At 41.5% G+C, this 19,423-nt stretch overlaps 2 protein-coding genes across 5 annotated transcripts in view; one reads left to right on the top strand and one right to left on the bottom strand.

Moving 5' to 3' along the window:
• LOC109907356 (ATP-binding cassette sub-family F member 1) overlaps positions 1-15,282 on the bottom strand; it is a 32,194-nt gene extending 16,912 nt beyond the window's left edge. For 2 of the 3 annotated variants that reach the window (XM_031793384.1, XM_031793386.1), the window contains exons 1-6: positions 15,023-15,282; positions 14,159-14,205; positions 13,968-14,045; positions 8,321-8,444; positions 8,150-8,181; positions 7,880-7,957 (exon numbers count right to left, since the gene is read on the bottom strand). In XM_031793384.1, coding sequence (XP_031649244.1) covers positions 7,880-7,957; positions 8,150-8,181; positions 8,321-8,444; positions 13,968-14,045; positions 14,159-14,205; positions 15,023-15,095 — 432 coding nt within the window. In that variant the 5' untranslated portion in view covers positions 15,096-15,282. The remainder of the gene's footprint in view (positions 1-7,879; positions 7,958-8,149; positions 8,182-8,320; positions 8,445-13,967; positions 14,046-14,158; positions 14,206-15,022) is intronic. The other variant, XM_031793385.1, reaches the window with a different exon arrangement.
• A 359-nt stretch (positions 15,283-15,641) lies between these two features.
• On the top strand, positions 15,642-19,360 carry LOC109907355 (uncharacterized). Of its 2 annotated transcripts, none has more exons than XM_020505270.2 (7): positions 15,642-15,869; positions 16,852-17,064; positions 17,195-17,923; positions 18,012-18,100; positions 18,249-18,449; positions 18,617-18,686; positions 18,830-19,360. In XM_020505270.2, exons 2-7 carry the CDS (start codon positions 16,966-16,968, stop codon positions 18,962-18,964), a joined length of 1,323 nt encoding a protein of 440 aa, XP_020360859.1. In that variant the 5' UTR covers positions 15,642-15,869; positions 16,852-16,965; the 3' UTR covers positions 18,965-19,360. The 2 variants fall into 2 exon arrangements, with proteins under 2 accessions (XP_020360859.1, XP_020360860.1); XM_020505271.2 differs by having other exon boundaries at positions 15,668-15,773.
• The last annotated feature ends 63 nt before the right edge of the window (positions 19,361-19,423 follow it).

Here is a 19,423-nt window from a genome sequence, read left to right as displayed (position 1 = left end):
CAATTCTCGGGCCGACTCTTCCCTGTATACATCAATGATGTCGCTCTTGCTGCGGGTGATTCCCTGATCCACCTCTACAAAGACGACACCATTCTGTATTACATCTGGCCCTTCTTTGGACACTTCACAATCCTCCAAACGAGCTTCAATGCCATACAACACTCCTTCCGTGGCCTCCAACTGCTCTTAAATGCTAGTAAAACTAAATGCATGCTTTTCAACCTTTCGCTGCCCGCACCCGCCCGCCCGACTAGCATCACTACTCTGGACAGATAGGACTTAGAATATGTGGACAACTACACATACCTAGGTGTCTGGCTAGACTGTAAACTCTCCTTCCAGACACATATTAAACATCTCCAATCCAAAATAAAATTGTCTTCCTATTTCACAACAAATCCTCCTTTACTCATGCCTCCAAACATACCCTCGTAAAACTGACTATCCTACTGATCCTTGACTTCGGCGATGTCATTTACAAAATAGCCTCCAACACTACTCAGCAAACTGGATGCAGTCTATCACAGTGCCATCCGTTTTGTCACCAAAGCCCCATATACCACTGTGACCTGTATGCTCTCGTCGGCTGGCCCTCGCTACCTATTAGTCTCCAGACCCACTGGCTCCAGGTCATCTATAAGTCTATGCTAGGTAAAGCTCCGCCTTATCTCAGCTCACTAGTCACAATAACAACACCCAGCACGTGCTCCAGCAGGTATATCTCACTGGTCATCCCCAAAGCCAACACCTCCTTTGGCCGCCTTTCCTTCCAGTTCTCTGCTGCCAGTGACTGGAACGAATTGCAAAAATCGCTGAAGCTGGAGATTTCCCTCACTAACTTTAAACATCAGCTACAGTGGGGCAAAAAAGTATTTAGCCAGCCACCAATTGTGCAAGTTCTCCCACTTAAAAAGATGAGAGGCCTGTAATTTTCATCATAGGTACACTTCAACTATGACAGACAAAATGAGATTTTTTTTCCCAGAAAATCACATTGTAGGATTTTTTATGAATTTATTTGCAAATGATGGTGGAAAATAAGTATTTGGTCACCTACAAACAAGCAAGATTTCTGGCTCTCATAGACCTGTAACTTCTTTATGATGCTCCTCTGTCCTCCACTCGTTACCTGTATTAACGGCACCTGTTTGAACGTGTTATCAGTATAAAAGACACCTGTCCACAACCTCAAACAGTCACACTCCAAACTCCACTATGGCCAAGACCAAAGAGCTATCAAAGGACACCAGAAACAAAATTGTAGAAATGCACCAGGCTGGGAAGACTGAATCTGCAATAGGTAAGCAGCTTGGTTTGAAGAAATCAACTGTGGGAGCAATTATTAGGAAATGGAAGACATACAAGACCACTGATAATCTCCCTCGTTCTGGGGCTCCACGCAAGATCTCACCCCGTGGGGTCAAAATGATCACACGGGGGGACCTAGTGAATGACCTGCAGAGAGCTGGGACCAAAGTAACAAAGCCTACCATCAGTAACACACTACGCCACCAGGGACTTGTTAAGGGAATTTTTATCAATGATGACTAATTATGTATACATTTCAATCAGGACTGACTAATCAGAATACTATTATGTTACTGTATATGTACTAATCCGAATACTATTATGTTGCTGTATATGTATGAGTTTTCTTTATTGATCCCAGTGCTGAATATAATGTGTGTAAATGTGGTCAAGAGTTAGAACAATGACTGTCTGTTCCTTGGTAGAAATGAATGAACGATATCTTCAGACTGGCTAGAATGCTCATCTACACAAGAAGACCTTGGTTCATAAATTATATTAAATTGGTAGGGAGACGACGTGGGAAGGCTTGAGATACTGCCTTTGTACCAGGGTGGGAGAAGAGACGGGTTGGTACTGGAACTAATGACGTCATTTTCAGTTTATAACCTGTATCGTGTTCAGTACTCTCGTGAATAAAGGCTGCTATTTAACTTTAAGACCCGGGCTCTGTCCATCTCTATAAAATAAGGGTCATACAAATTCTTATGAATTGACAGTGTTTCATTTTAATTGGGAATTAAAACAGAGGAATTAAATTCCTGCAACAGGACTCAAATCCTGTAGTGCCAGACATGTCCCCCTGCTTAAGCCAGTACATGTCCAGGCCCGTCTGAAGCTTGCTAGAGAGCATTTGGATGATCCAGAAGAAGATTGGGAGAATGTCATATGGTCAGATGAAACCAAAATATAACTTTTTGGTAAAAACTCAACTCGTCGTGTTTGGAGGACAAAGAATGCTGAGTTGCATCCAAAGAACACCATACCTACTGTGAAGCATGGGGGTGGAAACATCATGCTTTGGGGCTGTTTTTCTGCAAAGGGACCAGGACGACTGATCCGTGTACAGGAAAGAATGAATGGGGCCATGTATCGTGAGATTTTGAGTGAAAACCTCCCTCCATCAGCAAGGGCATTGAAGAGTTGAAAGTCCGTGTTGCCCAGCAACAGCCCCAAAACATCACTGCTCTAAAGGAGATCTGCATGGAGGAATGGGCCAAAATACCAGCAACAGTGTGTGAAAACCTTGTGAAGACTTACAGAAAATGTTCGACCTATGTCATTGCCAACAAAGGGTATATAAAAGTATTGAGATAAACTTCTGCTATTGACCAAATACTTATTTCCCACCATAATTTGCAAATAAATTCATAAAAAAATCCTACAATGTGATTCAGGATTTTTTTTCTAATTTTGTCAGTCAGTTGAAGTGTACCTATGATGAAAATTACAGGCCTCTCATCTTTTTAAGTGGGAGAACTTGCACAATTGGTGGCTGACTAAATGCTTTTTTGCCCCACTGTATCTGAGCATCTAACCGATCGCTGCAGCTGTACATAGCCCATCTGTAAATAGCCCATCCAATCTACCTACCTCATCCCCATAGTTTTTATTTACCTTTCTGCTCTTTTGCACACCAGTATTTCTACTTGCCCATCATCTGCACATTTACCACTCGTGTTAATTTGCTAAATGGTAATTACTTTGCTACTATGGCCTATTTATTGCCTTACCTCATGCCATCTGCACACACTGTATATTACTTTATTTTTTTTCTATTGTGTTATTAACTGTATGCTTGTTTATTCCATGTGTAACTGTGTTGTTGTTTGTGTTGCACTGCTTTGCTTCATCTGAGAACTTGCTCTCAACTAGCCTACCTGGTTAAATAAAGGTGAAAAAAATCAAATGAAAAATCAAATCTAACACTTCATGAGGGCCCATGAGCTCATGTTGCACAACATTTCCATGGGCTATGCAATTGCGTGAGAAAACAGTTGATGGCCTCTATTAAAAAGGATCAGCTTCCTATAGGTTAGGCCTAATATTAATATATATATATATATATATATATATATATATATATATATTAAATTTTTCCCCCTGCCCCTGTTCCGACAGGTGCATGATAATGGTCCATTCTATATCAAAACTAATTTCACACATTATTTAGTATATCTGAAGACTAGATTAAATAAAGAATAGTCTGATGGATGACATTACCATGATGCATTACCACTGCTCAGCATGGTCAGTAAAGCAAGAAACGGCAAACCTTTTTTGTGTGACTTTTTCTAAATCATAGTCTCACACATCATGTAGCCTAGCCCATAGCCCTATATGTTTTGATAAGGTCTGTATCACAACTAAAGTGGCCAAATAACTCTAAAACATGGTTAGAGAGCACATAGGCTACAGACCCGAGTGAAACATGTGTTTTTGTAAGCCCTGCCATTGCAAAATCACATGTGAAAAGAAGATCCCAGCTTTCTCCTGCTGCTAGATTTCTTAAACTTAAGCATATTAAATCAACTTTACAACCTGGAAATAGGCGGCACGTGAGTTAAGTTCGGGGAAGACAATTACCAACATATTTTTTTATATTTTTAAATCACCTTTATAATATAGCATTCCATGAATCATCGCATTTGCCAACTTATGTAAGATATCCTATCTACTCATAATGTGATGAGTAGTAGGCTAGGCATAATTTAGGCTAATAATATAACTCACTGCTAGCAAAAAAAGACGGTTCAATGCATGGCTGAGCGCATAGAGTAGGCCTGGACTATATCACATGTTTCTTCTATCTTTGCATGGGAAAAATGTAGCCTTTTATGAACACATTTCATGCAATTCTACTACACTTTATATGACTGGAGACATTAGCAGAATCTGTTTTTATGCAAATGACAGGGTAGCCTACTCTGCTGACACTGACAAACAGATCAATAAAAACAATGTTGTCAATATAATAGGCCTATGAGAAGGGGAGACACAAATACAATATGACATCCACCTAAACTGGAGAAGGAACCCCCCCAAAAAAAGTAACACTGACCCAATAATGATAAATGGTGAATATGCGCAATCACCAGGGATGTTGCCAATGCTCTCCGCTGGTGCCAGTAAGATAAGCTATACTGTTGTTCGCTCAAAAAGACATTCGTATTTTCCAGAGAGTATTTTGAAATATTGCGATATGCCTGGCCCCTCTACATTTCACAGACAGTCACAACTCAACAATCTGCCCAAATTGTGTGCGTTGCCTTTCCTTCAAACTGTAGGCAATGCGATTTAAAACAATCCACTTTTTTTTTTAAAGAAACAAACGATCCACTGTGGCCAAATCATGCTTTAGTAGCCTATTTCTATTTATTTCTGTAGATACATGAGTAGGCTAATTAGGCTATATAATTTTGGCAATTTAATTCAATTTACTTTGGGAATAACTTACCCTAGCCTTATGGATGCGCTGCCTATGCTTACATATTAAAAACTTAAACAGTTTTTTTGTGGGGCATTCTAAATCAAAAATTATTCCACCCATAGGCTACACGAAAAGACTAGATTCAATTAAGAATAGTCTGATGGGTGAGTATATTATCAAATGCTGTCAAATTCTGAATGGGAGACTGATGAAGTGTGTGCAGCCTGCGCAAGAAACAGTGCAGAGCTCATGCCTTTCATGTAACTTTTTCAAATCAGAGTCGCATCATGCAGCCTGTATTAAAAATCAAAACATGTAGCACAATGTTTGCATCGCAACAAAAGTTGCATAAATAACTCTAAATTAAGCATATAGGAGGACCTGTTTCTTTTAAGAAAAACACAGAAAAGTTGCATGTGCGCACTCCCTCGAAAATCATTAGCTGAAAAAAATAGAAAGGATATTTTCTCCTACGTACAATTGTATTCTTCATGCTATAAAGTAATGTCACAGAATTCTAAGCAAATCTTGCCTGATAAATAAACAAGTGTAGCCGACAGCAATATGGCATGGCTAGATCAGGGACTAACATGAGGACAACTCAGTATGCTGAGTATGCCATTCTGTTCTTCTGAAATAGGCTACATTTTCTTCATATCATGTTTCTTTAGACCTGTCTAAAATAAAGAAATTGATTTATTTTGATGGTGTAGGCTATATTAAATAGATTTATTAGACTTTTTAAAATGGAACATCTACAACGGTCAGCATTAGTAGCTTGTAAGCTGTGTGTGGAAGCTAGGAGATGCTAAACATGTTTATGTTAATTAACAGTCAATAACCGTGAGACTGGCAGTTATTTGCATGACAATCACCAGCTGACAAAATGTCATGACCGCAAAAGCCCTATGTAGGAATAACGAAAAATATGGATGTGAAAGCCTATTCCCCCTCAGAAACTTGAAAGATTTGGCATGGGTCCTGAGATCCTCAAAAGGTTCTACAGCTGCAACATCGAGAGCATCCTGACCAGTTGCATCACTGCCTGGTACGGCAATTGCTCGGCCTCCGACCGCAAGGCACAACAGAGGGTAGTGCGTACGGCCCAGTACATCACTGGGGCTAAGCTGCCTGCCATCTAGGACCTCTACACCAGGCGGTCAGAGGAAGGCCCTAAAAATTGTCAAAGACCCCAGCCACCCCAGTCATAGACTGTTCTCTCTGGTAACGCTTGCCATGCGGTAGTAGGCGTGTCAAGTCTAGGACAAAAAGGATTCTCAATAGTTTTTACCCCCAAGCCATTAGACTCCAAATGCATTGTGTCCCCCCCCCCCCCCTCCAACCTTTATTTTACGGTGCTGCAACTCTCCGTTTATCATATATGCATAGTTACTTTAACTGTTGTGGCCAAAAGTTGAGACTGACACAAATATTAATTTCCACAAAGTTTGCTGCTTCAGTGTCTTTAGATATTTTTGTCAGATGTGACTATGGAATACTGAAGTATAAATACAAGCATTTCATACGTGTCAAGGGCTTTTATTGACAATTACATGAAGTTGATGCAAAGAGTCAATATTTGCAGTGTTGACCCTTCTTTTTCAAGACCTCTGCAATCCACCCTGGCATGCTGTCAATTAACTTCTGGGCCACATCTGATATTTTAGGTCCATGGCGAGGAAACTCTCCAGACCTTAATCCCATTGAGAGCTTGTGGTCAATCTTCAAGAGGCAGGTGGACAAACAAAAACCCACAAATTCTGACAAACTCCAAGCATTGATTATGCAAGAATGGGCTGCCATCAGTCAGTCAGCCTGACTGATGGCAGCCCATTCTTGCATAATCAATGCTTGGAGTTTGTCAGAATTTGTGGGTTTTTGTTTGTCCACCTGCCTCTTGAAGATTGACCACAAGCTCTCAATGGGATTAAGGTCTGGAGAGTTTCCTCGCCATGGACCTAAAATATCAGATGTTTTGCTCCCCAAGCCACTTGGTTATCACTTGTGCCTTGTGGCAAGGTGCTCCATCATGCTGGAAAAGGCATTGTTCATCCCTAAACTGTTCCTGGATGGTTGGGAGAAGTTGCTCTCGGAGGATGTGTTGGTACCATTCTTTATTCATGGCTGTGTTCTTAGGCAAGATTGTGAGTGAGCCCACTCCCTTGGCTGAGAAGCAACCCCACACATGAATGGTCTCAGGATGCTTTACTGTTGGCATGACACAGGACTGATGGTAGCGCTCACCTTGTCTTCTCCGGACAAGCTTTTTTTCAGATGCCCCAAACAATCGGAAAGGGGATTCATCAGGGAAAATTACTTTACCCCAGTCCTCAGCAGTCCAATCCCTGTACCTTTTGCAGAATATCAGTCTGTCCCTGATGTTTTTCCTGGAGAGAAGTGGCTTCTTTGCTGCCCTTCGTGACACCAGGCCATCCTCCAAAAGTCTTCGCCTCTTGATAACATTCTTCATAACATTCTGGAGTATATGCAAATTGCCATCATACAAACTGAGGCAGCAGACTTTCTGAAAATTAATATTTGTATCAATCAAAACTTTTGGCCACGACTGTACATACTATCTCAATTGGCCCGACCAACCAGTACTACCGAACATTGGCTAACCGGGCTAACTGCATTGTATCCCGCCACCCGCCACCCCCTCTTTTACGCTACTGCTACTCTCTTGTTCTCAACTAGCCTACCTGGTTAAATAAAATATATATATATGCAGTCACTTTAACCATATCTACATACTACCTCAATCAGCCTGCCTAACCGGTGTCGGTATATAGCCTTGCTACTGTTATTTTCAACTGTCTTTTTAATGTTGTTTTATTTCTTTACTTACCTATTGTTCACCTAATACCTTTTTTGCACTAAGTAAGCATTTCACTGTAATGTTGTATTCAGCGCACGTGACAAATAAACATCTATTATTGTGAGTGTGTGATGAACTCCAAAAGACAGCAGAAAAGGAACAGGAAGGAACAGTACGAGGAGGGGTGGGATGGAATTAATTCATTAGTAAAACGCAACAAACACTTTCTTAGAGCTCCCTGGACCTCTAAAACACTTTGTTAGTATCAATAGAATCCACATTCAGATTTAGAACATGACACAAACATAACAGACCCCACGCACCTTATTCATCAGTCTCTCATCATCACCACCGTCATCATCACTGTCTCCCTGACTGAGAGCGGCAAAGATGTTCCCACCCTGAGACAACAAATACAATTTAAAAGTGGATTATAGTGTATTCTACCCCCAAAATGTAATAGAACGGAATGATCAAGACTGTAAAGACTGTCGATATAGTGATCAAGACTGTAAAGACTGTCGATATAGTGATCAAGACTGTAAAGACTGGCGATATAGTGATCAAGACCGATGCATGCACAACATGCTCACCTTATTTCCCTTGCCTTTTCCAGGGGCCACAACTGGGATGAGAAAGAGAGCGAGCAAGAGAGAGAGCAAGAGAGTGAGCAAAGTTGATTAAAGGCTAGCTAGGCTATCAACACTGAACATTTCCAGCTTGAAATTTAGACATTTGTTTGACAGACTAAGCAGTCAACTTACCTTCCTCTTCCTCATCCTCGCTGGCTTGCACTGACAGCTTCTTTAGTTTCTCCATCATATCCTCGTGATCATCATCATCATCTCCCTCACCACTTCTACCTTTCCGCCGGTCTTTCTTTTTCTTCTGAGACCGATAGCAAAATAGATTAGAGAGGCATTATGGTTCATATGACACTACTAGGGCTAGGTATTAGCAGGGAGGGACCACATGATACATATCACAATTATATATATATATATATACACATACATATCACAATTATATATACACACACATATCACAATTATATATATATCTCACATATACATAAACACACACATGAAAAAGTATGTGAACCCTTTGTAATTACCTGGATTTCTGCATAAATTGGTCAACACATTTGATCTGATCATCTTAAGTCACAACTTACAAACAGTGTGCTTACATTAATAACACAAATTATTTGATTTCTTGTCTATATTGAAAACATCATTTAAACATTCAGTGTAGGTTGGGAAAATTGTGAACCCCTAGGCTAATGACTCCAAAAGCTAATTGGAGTCAGGAGTAGAGGTCGACCGAGTATGATTTTTCAACGCCGATTAATCTGTCGTTTTTTTGTTTATTTATTTGTAATAATGACAATTACAACAATAGTGAATGAACAGTTATTTTAACTTAATATAATACATCAATAAAATCCATTTAGCCTCAAGTAAATAATGAAACATGTTCAATTTGGTTTAATTAAATAATGCAAAAACAAAGTGTTGGAGAAGTAAAAGTGCAATATGTGCTATGTAAGAAAGCTAACGTTTCAGTTCCTTGCTCAGAACATGAGAATATATGAAAGCTGGTGGTTCCTTTTAACATGAGTCTTCAATATTCCCAGGTAAGAAGTTTTAGGTTGTTGTTATTATAGGAATTATAGGACTATTTCCCTCTATACCATTTGTATTTCATTAACCTTTGACTATTAGATGTTCTTATAGGCACTTTAGTATTGCCAGTGTAACAGTATAGCTTCCGTCTCTCTCCTCGCTCTTCCCTGGGCTCAAACCAGCAACACAACGACAACACCCATGCAAAGCAAGGAGAACAACTACTAGATGCTCAGAGCGAGTGACGTTTGAAATGCTATTAGCGCGCGCTAACTAGCTAGCCATTTCACTTCGGTTACACCAGCCTCATCTCGGGAGTTGATAGGCTTGAAGTCATAAACAGCGCGATGCTTGACGCACAACGAAGAGCTGCTGGCAAAATGCACAAAAGTGCTGTTTGAATGACTGTTTACGCGCCTGCTTCTGCCTACCACCGCTCAGTCAGATACTTAGATACTTGTATGCTCAGTCAGATTATATGCAACGCAAAACACGCTAGATAATATCTAGTAATATCATCAACCATGTGTAGTTAACTAGTGCTTATGATTGATTGTTTTTTATAAGATACGTTTAATGCTAGCTAGCAACTTACCTTGGCTTACTGCATTCGCTTAACAGGCAGTCTCCTTGTGGGGTGCCATGAGAGAGAGGCAGGTCGTTATTGCGTTGGACTAGTTAACTGTAAGGTTGCAAGATTGGATCCCCCGAGCTGACAAGGTGAAAATCTATCGTTCTGCCCCTGAATGAGGCAGTTAACCCACCATTCATGGGCCGTCATTGAAAATAAGAATGTGTTCTTAACTGACTTGCCTAGTTAAATAAAAAAAAGGTATAAATAGATATATATAACATTTAAATAAAAAATTAAAGTCGGCAAATCGGCGCCCAAAAATACCGATTTCCGATTTTGATGAAAAGTTTAAAATCGGCCCTAATTAAATCGGCCATTCCGATTAATCGATCAACCTCTAGTCAGGAGACAGCTAACCTGGACTAAAATCTTTGAGACGAGATTGGAGATGTTGGTTAGGGCTGCCTTACCCTACAGAATAAATAAAAAAACACACCAAATTTGAGTTTGCTATTCACAAGAATCATTGCCTGATGTGAACAATGCGAGATCTCAGAAGACCTAAGTTTAATAGTTGTTGACTTGCATAAAGCTGGAAAGGGTTACAAAAGTTTCTCTAAAAGCCTTGATGTTCATCAGTCCACGGTAAGACCAATTGTCTATAAATGGAAAAAGTTCAGCACTGTTGCTACTCTCCCTAGGAATGGCCATCCTGCAAAGATGACTGCAAGAGCACAGCGCAGAATAGTCAATGAAGTTAAGAAGAATCCTAGTTTGTCTGCTGAAGACTTGCAGAAATATATGGAACATGCCAACATCTCTGTAGACGAGTACGATACGTAAAACACTAAACAAGAATGGTGTTCATGGGAGGACACCACGAAAGAAGTCACTGCTGTACAAAGAAAACCTTGCTGCACGTCTGAAGTTTGCAAAAGTACACCTGGATGTTCCACAGCGCTACTGGCAAAATATTCTGTGGACAGATTAAACTAAAGTTGAGCTGTTTGGAAGGAACACACAATATCTGTGGAGAAAAAAAGGCATAGCACACCAGCATCAAAACCTAATCCCAACTGTAAAGTATTGTGGATGTAGCATCATGGTTTGGGGCCGCTTTGCTGCCTTAGGGCCTGGACAGCTTGCTATCATCGCCGGAAAAATTCATTACCAAGTTTATCAAGACATTTTGCAGGAGAAGCTAATGCTATCTGTGCGCCGATTGAAGCTCAACAGAAGTTGGGTGATGCAACAGGACAACGACCCAAAACACAGAAGTAAATCAGCAACAGAATGGCTTCAACAGAAGAAAATACACATTCTGGAGTGGCCCAGTCAGTCCTGACCTCAACCTGATTGAGATGCTGCGGCATGACCTCAAGAGAGAGGTTCACACCATACATCTCAAGAATATTGCTTAACTGAAACAGTTTTGTAAAGAGGAATGGTCCAAAATTCCTCCTGACTGTTGTGCAGGTCTGATCTGCAACTACAGAAAACGTTTGGTTGAGGTTATTGCTGCAAAATGTGTGTGTTATTAGTTTAAGCATACTGTGTTTATCCATTGTTGTGACCTAGATGAATATCTCATTTTATTACCAATTTATGCAGGTATTTCCAAAGGGTTCACATACATTTTCTTGCCACACACACACACACACACACACACACACATATATATATATATGTGTATACACACACACACACACACACACACACACACACAGCACATTCTGAAAGTATTCAGACCCCTTTACTTTTTCCACATTTTGTGATGTTACAACCTTATTCTGAAATGGATTAAATAAATGTTGCCCCTCATCAATCTACACACAATACCCCATAATGACCAAGCAAAAACAGGTATTTAGAAATGTTTGCACATTTACTTTATTTACATAAGTATTCAGACCCTTTGCTACGAGACTTGAAATTGAGCTCAAGTTTCTACAACTTGTTTGGCATCCACCTATGGTAAATTAAATTGATTGGACATGATTTGGAAAGGCACACACCGGTCTACATAAAAGGTTCCACAATTGACAGTGTATGTCTACAGCATTGAAAGTCCCCAAGAACACAGTGGTTTCCATCATTCTTAAATGGAAGAAGTTTGGAACCACCAAGACTCTTCCTAGAGCTGGCTGCCCGGCCAAACTGAGCAATCGGGGGAGAACGGCCTTGGTCAGGGAGGGGACCAAGAACCCGATGGTCACTCTTGACAGAGTGCCAGAGTTCCTCTGTGGAGATGGGCGAAAATTCCAGAAGGACAACAATCTCTCTGCAACACTCCACCAATCAGGGCTTTATGGTAGAGTGGCCAGCCACTCAGTAAAAGGCACAACAGCCACATGACAGCACAAAGTAAAGAGAGATCCTTGATGAAAACCTGCTCTGGGGCCTCCCAAATGGCACAGTGTTCTAAGACACTGCATCGCAGTGCTAGCTGTGCCACTAGAGATTCTGGGTTTGAGTCGAAGCTGTCGCAGCCGGCCACGACCGGGAGACCCATGGGGTGACACACAATTGGCCCAGTGTCGTCCGGGTTATGGGAGGGTTTGGCCGGCAGGGATGTCCTTGTCCCATCGCGCAGTAGCGACTCCTGTGGCGGGCCGGGCGCAGTGCATGCTTACATGATCGCCAGGTGTACTGTGTTTCCTCCGACACATTTGTGCAGCTGGCTTCCACGTTAAGCGGCATCGTGTTAAGAAGCAGTGTGGTTTGGATGGGTTGTGTTTCGGAGGACGCACGGCTCTCGACATTCGCCTCTTCTGAGTCCGTGTGGGAGTTGCAGCAATGGGAGAAGACTAACTACCAAATCGATACCACGGGAAAAACATGTGTTTTTTTTTTAAATAAAGAATTTACAAAAAAAGAACCTGCTCCAAATTGCTCAGGACCTCAAACTGGGGTGAAGGTTCACCTTTCAACAGCACAACGACCCTAAGCACACAGCCAAGACAATGCAGGAGTGGCTTTGGGACAAGTCTCAATGTCCTTGAGTGGCCCAGCCAGGGACCGGACTTGAATCCGATCGAACATCTATGGAGAGACCTGAAAACAGCTGTGCAGCGACGCTCCCCTTCCAACCTGACAGAGCTTGAGAGGACATGCAGAGAAGATTGGGAAAAACTCTCCAAAACAGAAGTGTGCCAAGCTTGTATCGTCATACCCAAGAAGACTCGAGGCTGTAATCATTTCCAAAGGTGCATCAACAAAGTACTGAGTAAACGGTCTAAATACTTATGTAAATGGGATATTTAAGTTTATTTTGAATCAATTTGCAAAAATGTCGAAACCTGTTTTTGCTTTGTCATTATGGAGTATTGTGTGTAGATTGATGGGCACACACATCCCTGGGTCACTCCTCTTTTCAGTTCACTGCAGCTAGCGACTGGAACGAGCTGCAACCAAACCTCAAACTGGACAGTTTTATCCTAATCTCTTCATTCAAACACTCAATCATGGACACCCTTACTGACTGTTGTGGCTGCTTTGTATGATGTATTTTTGTCTCTACCTTCTTGACCTTTGTGCTGTTGACTTTACCCAATAATGTTTGTACCATGTTTTATGCTGCTACCATGTTGTTGTCATGTTGTGTTGCTCCCATGCTGTGATGTCATGTGTTGCTGTCTTATGTTGTTGTCTTAGGTCTCTCGTTGTGATGTGTGTTTTGTCCTATATTTATATTTTTTATTTCTTTTTAATCCCAGGCCCCCGTCCCCACAGGAGGCCTTTTGGTAGGCCGTCATTGTAAATAAGAATTTGTTCTCAACTGACTTGCCTAGTTAAATAAAGGTTAAATAAATTAAAAATAAATAGAATAGGGGGGAACACTTTAATCAATTTTAGAATAAGGCTGTAACGTAACAAAATGTGGAAAAAGGTCAAGGGGTCTGAAAACTTCCCGAATGCACTGTATGTATCATGGTTCTCTTTGCATTGTAGATTCGACACTGCAAGCAAGCTACCACTCTGGCTAGTAGTGGCTACATATAACCAACCTCCCCAAACGCTTCAAGATCATCTACTGTCTTTCAAGAGAGCAAATTGGGTGGGAAGGGAAAAATAATAATTATGCAAAAGGTAGATTTATTCATGTCAATATATCCCAGGACATTGTGTTATTGATCTTGCTTTGCAAAAAGTATTAATCCACCTGAAAATAGCCTATATGATATCTCTGTAGTAGTTAAGGAATAGAATTACCTGCTTTCCTTGCATCTCTTTCAGCACAATTTCATCCTCCTTCTCAGTTTTGTTATCTGTGGCCAGCTCATCAAAGAACTGTGTGAGAACAATGTTGACATTTTATTAAAATGTTCACATTGAAGATTACATTTTCTTTCTTGCCACATTCAATTAACTCAAAAATATCCACAAGAGGTATAACTACTCACACTCTTCTTCCCCTTTTTATCCTTCTTTCCTTTCTTTACTGATTTTTCTGAAGAGAGGGGAGATCAAATTTAGGTACAAAGATGAGCAAGTTGGTCATCAACATACGGATCCACTGAATGACAAAAGAGAGTGGCCAAATGAGCCAGAAGGGGAGGCAATGCCTTGTACAAGGGGAGCGTAGGGGTGGCACATTTTCAGAATGACTTTTGGCAACACAGCAGTTCTTCAAACAATGCATACTAGCTATGACCTAGCTACGTTATCCTTCATGACTTGAATGATGAATTAATAAGTCATTAATAACTAGCTACGACCCCGAGTTTATTACTCTTCCTCAAACGACTCGTCACTATTTTAAATGTCGAGCTGTCTCTACAACAAGGAATAATTTGTCTGACACAATTACATGGCATGTTGTGTTGCTACCATGCTGTGTTGCTACCATGCTGCGTTGTCGTCGTAGGGTCTCTTTATGTAGTGTTGTCTCGCTTGTCGTGATGTGTTTTGTCCTATATTTTTATTTAATTGGTTTATACTTTCAATCCCATCCCGAAGGAGGTATTTTGCCTTATGGTAGGCCGTCATTGTAAATAAGACTTTGTTCTTAACTGACTTGCCTAGTAAAATAAAGTAGCAAGCTGTTAACTAACGTAGCTTCCAGCTAGCTAGTTAACCATCACCAATGTCACACTATGTTGTCAAAATACAGCATGACAGCCAGGACAGTTACTTGTTAATCAAAGATCACTGACTGAGGCACATTAGCTAGCTAACAACGTTTTATCTGAGCTAACAGTCTATTGCAACGGCTGGAAAAGACTCAGTTGTAACCATTAGCTTAGTTGCTGGCAGCAATTAGATACCTGCCACCGATGATGGTGCTACTGCTCCCTCTTCTCCTTCCCATTCTGCGTCTTCTTTCGCTTTCTTGGGCATTTTCTGCTATTTATTTATACGGATATTAACAGAAAACCAAAGACTTTATCTTAAAAAAATAACTTGAACCCGGTGGTAAGAGTGGCTGTCAGAGAAGAGCAAGTGTTTTATCACAACACATGCGGTTTGAGATTTTTCCATTCGTTGACGTAGCGACAGCACCACTGAGTTTCAGTCGCCCGTTGACGTGTGAATAATGAGTAAAGCAATATTTCACAGCGCCACTGGTAGGCTTGTCTAAGAATTGTAATGGCTTGCGAGCACAAAAAAAACGTTTTTAATAGTGAAATAATATTTTTTTGCACTCATAGGATAGGTCTTACAGAATTATATATTTTCTCACTATATGGCTTGAAAGTTTCATAAAAAATGTAGTCAAGAAAAAGACCTACAAATCAAATGTACAGCAGATTTCGATGTATTACGATTATATATATTTATATATATATACAAAATATTGCCTATGGTTTTATAACATTTATTGATAACGATTTATATCGAAATATTCATTCTGCGTCTAATGAAATGCACATTTTACTCCAATCAGCGCTACGCAGGTGTATGACGTGTGGATGTTCATGCGCTCGCGTGCTGCTGGACAAGGACATCGGGAGATGGAATGACATTTGTGTGACGCTTGATAGCTTCCCATTTCGAAACATTACGTGGGATATCAAAGTAAAAAACCTGACTTTGAGGATTATTGTCTTACTATCTGGTCATTGCTAAACAGACCAATCGCAGTTTCGATACAATTCGCTTCTGACACAGCAGGTATGCATGTTACTGTTAGATAGCTAACGTTAGCTAAGCCAATATGCTAATCACGGGAGTGTGTTAACCATGGTGATTTAACTACTCGCATATCAACTAACTAGGTAGCGAGCTAACGTTAGCTTGCGATTTCTAACTAGATTGAGGGGTCCCTATATTCATAAATCAATTAATGTATTTCCATACATACCACCTTCAAAGTTGAAGCATGGTTAATTTTGTTTCTGGTCGTGCCGACAAGACTGTCACTCAAACCACCCGACGGTTGTAAATCAGCTGGATCTCATGTTATTTAAGTCTCCTATGGGGAATGGTACGTCATAGTATTGTATACCATTGAAGCTACGAGAAGGAACTGTGCTTGGTGTATTCTGGCTCTGTAATCATTAGTGAATATCGGTTGTGTAACCTTAGGACAAGAAATCAACAAATGTTGCCACGGTTAACAGTACACTGCAGAGACTGCTTACGGTATATGTATCAAATCACGGTTCTAAAGTTGTAGAAGAAACAAAACGATATTCGCTTCTAGTTATAAGTGGTTGTCGAGTTCAAATGTAGCAAATGACAGTGCCTTATTGGAAGGGCAAGACGTCTGAGTAGCAATTATGATCTTGTTGTTTGCTGTTTACGCCACTAACTGTCATATGCTACTGGCATAGCTTTTTCGCGCTCCAAAAGAGTTTAAGTAGGGTCAAATGAGGACTGACATGCTTCAAATCTGTTGCTCCTAGCACCCACAAGACAGTGTTTGTTGTGTTGTTTTCTTCATTCAGTTAAAAGTTGAATATTAGGTGTTCTAAAACTTTTGACCAGTAGTGTAGGTCTTGATTTACTGCCTAGCATCCTACACATGAACTCACAACTGTTCCTTGAGTAGCCTACACATGCCCGCACCAGGCCATATGGACATATCATTGAGATGGCCTAACAATGACTGTTCACCCTCAACAGCCCACCCTAACCCTTTCTCTTTATCTAGATTTTTTATTTGGGATTGAGAGGGGACCAAGAAGATAAAGAGCTGGTCCTTCCTTGGGGTTGCTGTGGAATAATGCCCCTGGTGATTGGAGTTACACATACCCCCTGTTTGTGAATGGCTGCTTGTAGAGGGGGCGTCGCCTTGTGGGTGGGGTGTGTGAGGAGCCATGGCAAAAGGCAACCAGTCAAGCAACAGTGCTGGAGTCTTGTTCAGGTATTGTCTTGACAGACAGGTCTACATTCATTAAATATTTAAATAAGAGCAAGGCTGGATCCAGATCTGGGACCAGGCTATATAAGAGCACCTTATTGTAAATCTTTACTTGTCCCATGTGAATTTGTAGGCGATGGATGTGCAGTGGAGTGGACAGTTCCAGTCGCTTAGCAGCACATCATGGGCCCTGGTTCCCCCAAACAGTCTGAGGTACCAGAACATCAAGCATCTGGCCCTGTCACACCCCTTCCACCATGCCAGCCAGGGCCAACCCCACAGCCAGAGGCCCCCGGACGAGGACTGGGAAGAGACAGTAAGCCTGTGTGTGCTGGTGCAGCCTGGCCCTGGGGAGTGTGATGGCCAGCACACCCTGGTGGAGGTGCCTCTATTTGGGCAGATTAAACTAGGTGAACTCCTGGCTCCGGGAGGACTCAGTAGGCCCGTGGAGTTCCTCTTCCCCTTGACCACGGTGGACGGGAGCAGAGAGGATGACATCAGTGTTGGGACGACTAAGGTTCAGGCGGAAGGTTCCAAGACGATGCTGAACGTGGGAGAGACGGAAACAGAAAAGAGGGAGAGAGGATCATTCCGGAGCCTGTTTGAGACAGAAGGATGTCCAGCTCCATTTATGAATGGATCTAGGTTCTACTGCTTCCACTGTCCTGGGATGGAGCCATTGCCTGGTTATAGGAACAAATCGGGCCATATGATTAGACTAGAGAATGAGTTGTCACTGTTGCTCCACACCTCTCTTTATAGTAGTTATGCAGAAAGAAAGACAGTCGAGGGGGGTCACAGCGACAGAGAGAGGGAGGACGAGGAGAAACTGGCATTGATGTATGAAAAGCTGAGAATTGAGGTAAGAGGGGTTTGTTAGGGGATGGCTGTTTGATGGCATACACTTCTATTTAGTTATTAGTATTGATGATCATTTGTTTGATTTGCAGCTTCCTAGTTTCTTTATGAAGAGTCATGACTACACCATGTACACAAATGATATCGAGTTCGTCAACTGTATTCTAAATGCCAAGACCAGGTAAATGCTACTTTCTGTCTACTTAGCAGTTTCCTTCCCGAACTGAAATGGAATTGACCCGAACCCTGATATTTATACATATGTAACTACATGCATATAAACCCCCATAGGTCTATATTATAAAACAGCTATACTGTCTATCCTCTAGGGGCAGAGTTCTGTACCAGCTGAGCCTGTCTCTGTGGAGGCTGCTGTGTCTCTGTTACTATGCTGAGGCCCAGTTAGAGGTACTGAAACTGACCAAGCACCCAGAGGACAGGACCATCAAGGCCAGGTGGAGTGTCAGAGGACTGCCCTTCCTCTCTCTGCTGCTGAGATTCTACCGCAAGGACAAAACTGACCTCTACAGGTACAAAAACCTGACTGGGATCTGTTTAACTTTACACAATGTTCAGACAGAAATGTATTGATTTAATTTGGTATTGTGTGGAACGGATAGTGTTTTTGGTCAATGTTCCTCTTCACTGTTAATTCTCTATGATCATTCATACTCTAATAAACACAGTCTTTCAACAGGTCATATGATGCGTTCTCTACCTTCTACCTTGGCCATGATGGACTCATACATTGTCACAAAGTGGAAAAAGTCAGTGGCCATGTGGTTTTCTGTCTCCTCTGACTCTGAAATAGAAATGCCCACAAATAGCTAAGAAATACCCTCAGGTTTTGTGCCTTGCCTAAACTGATCACCTCAAACTTGCTGAGTATTGTTTTTCCGTCTTCCTCCAGGTGATGAAAGCCCAGCCGCCAATTCTGCCCGGGGTGACCACTCTGTTAGCGGGAGCCCTCGTGTCCCTGGGGGTCCAGGAGCATCGGCCAGCCCTCAACCTCATGCCCCCCTTGCTCTCGTCCCGCCGAGACTGATAGAGATGGAGGAACGAGCATGTGTGTACCATGAGAAGTAACGGGGAGAGGGGGAAACAGGCAATCAGTGTTGAAAAAAAAAACTTTTCCCTCTTCACCCGTACAATGCCTGCTCTGAAAATAAATAAAGATCCAAAACCGTTCCCTCTCTGGACTCACACAGCAATAGAATAGCAGCTACTACTTTAGTTGAAATGCAATCCAGGACTTCAGTTTATCCAGTAAGTCAAGTCAGTTCCTTGTTAACGCAAACGATTGCACAGCGCTTGTGTGATGTTGAACCACCTTCTGGGCCTATACGCTCACACTACATAGTCTGCTACTCAAATGTCTGCTAAATGGCATATATTATTGGACAAACCTATTTTCACTGCATTACATGAAGACTATTGCTTTTTATTTAAAGCATCGTTTAAAAACAATTCATGCCGGATTAATATTTAAGTTGAAGTTAAATGG

Source organism: Oncorhynchus kisutch, linkage group LG17 (genome assembly GCF_002021735.2).
Source record: "Oncorhynchus kisutch isolate 150728-3 linkage group LG17, Okis_V2, whole genome shotgun sequence".
NCBI lineage: Eukaryota > Metazoa > Chordata > Actinopteri > Salmoniformes > Salmonidae > Oncorhynchus > Oncorhynchus kisutch.
Note: the sequence above shows the minus strand (reverse complement) of the source record. Positions and strands in the feature narration are given on the sequence as shown.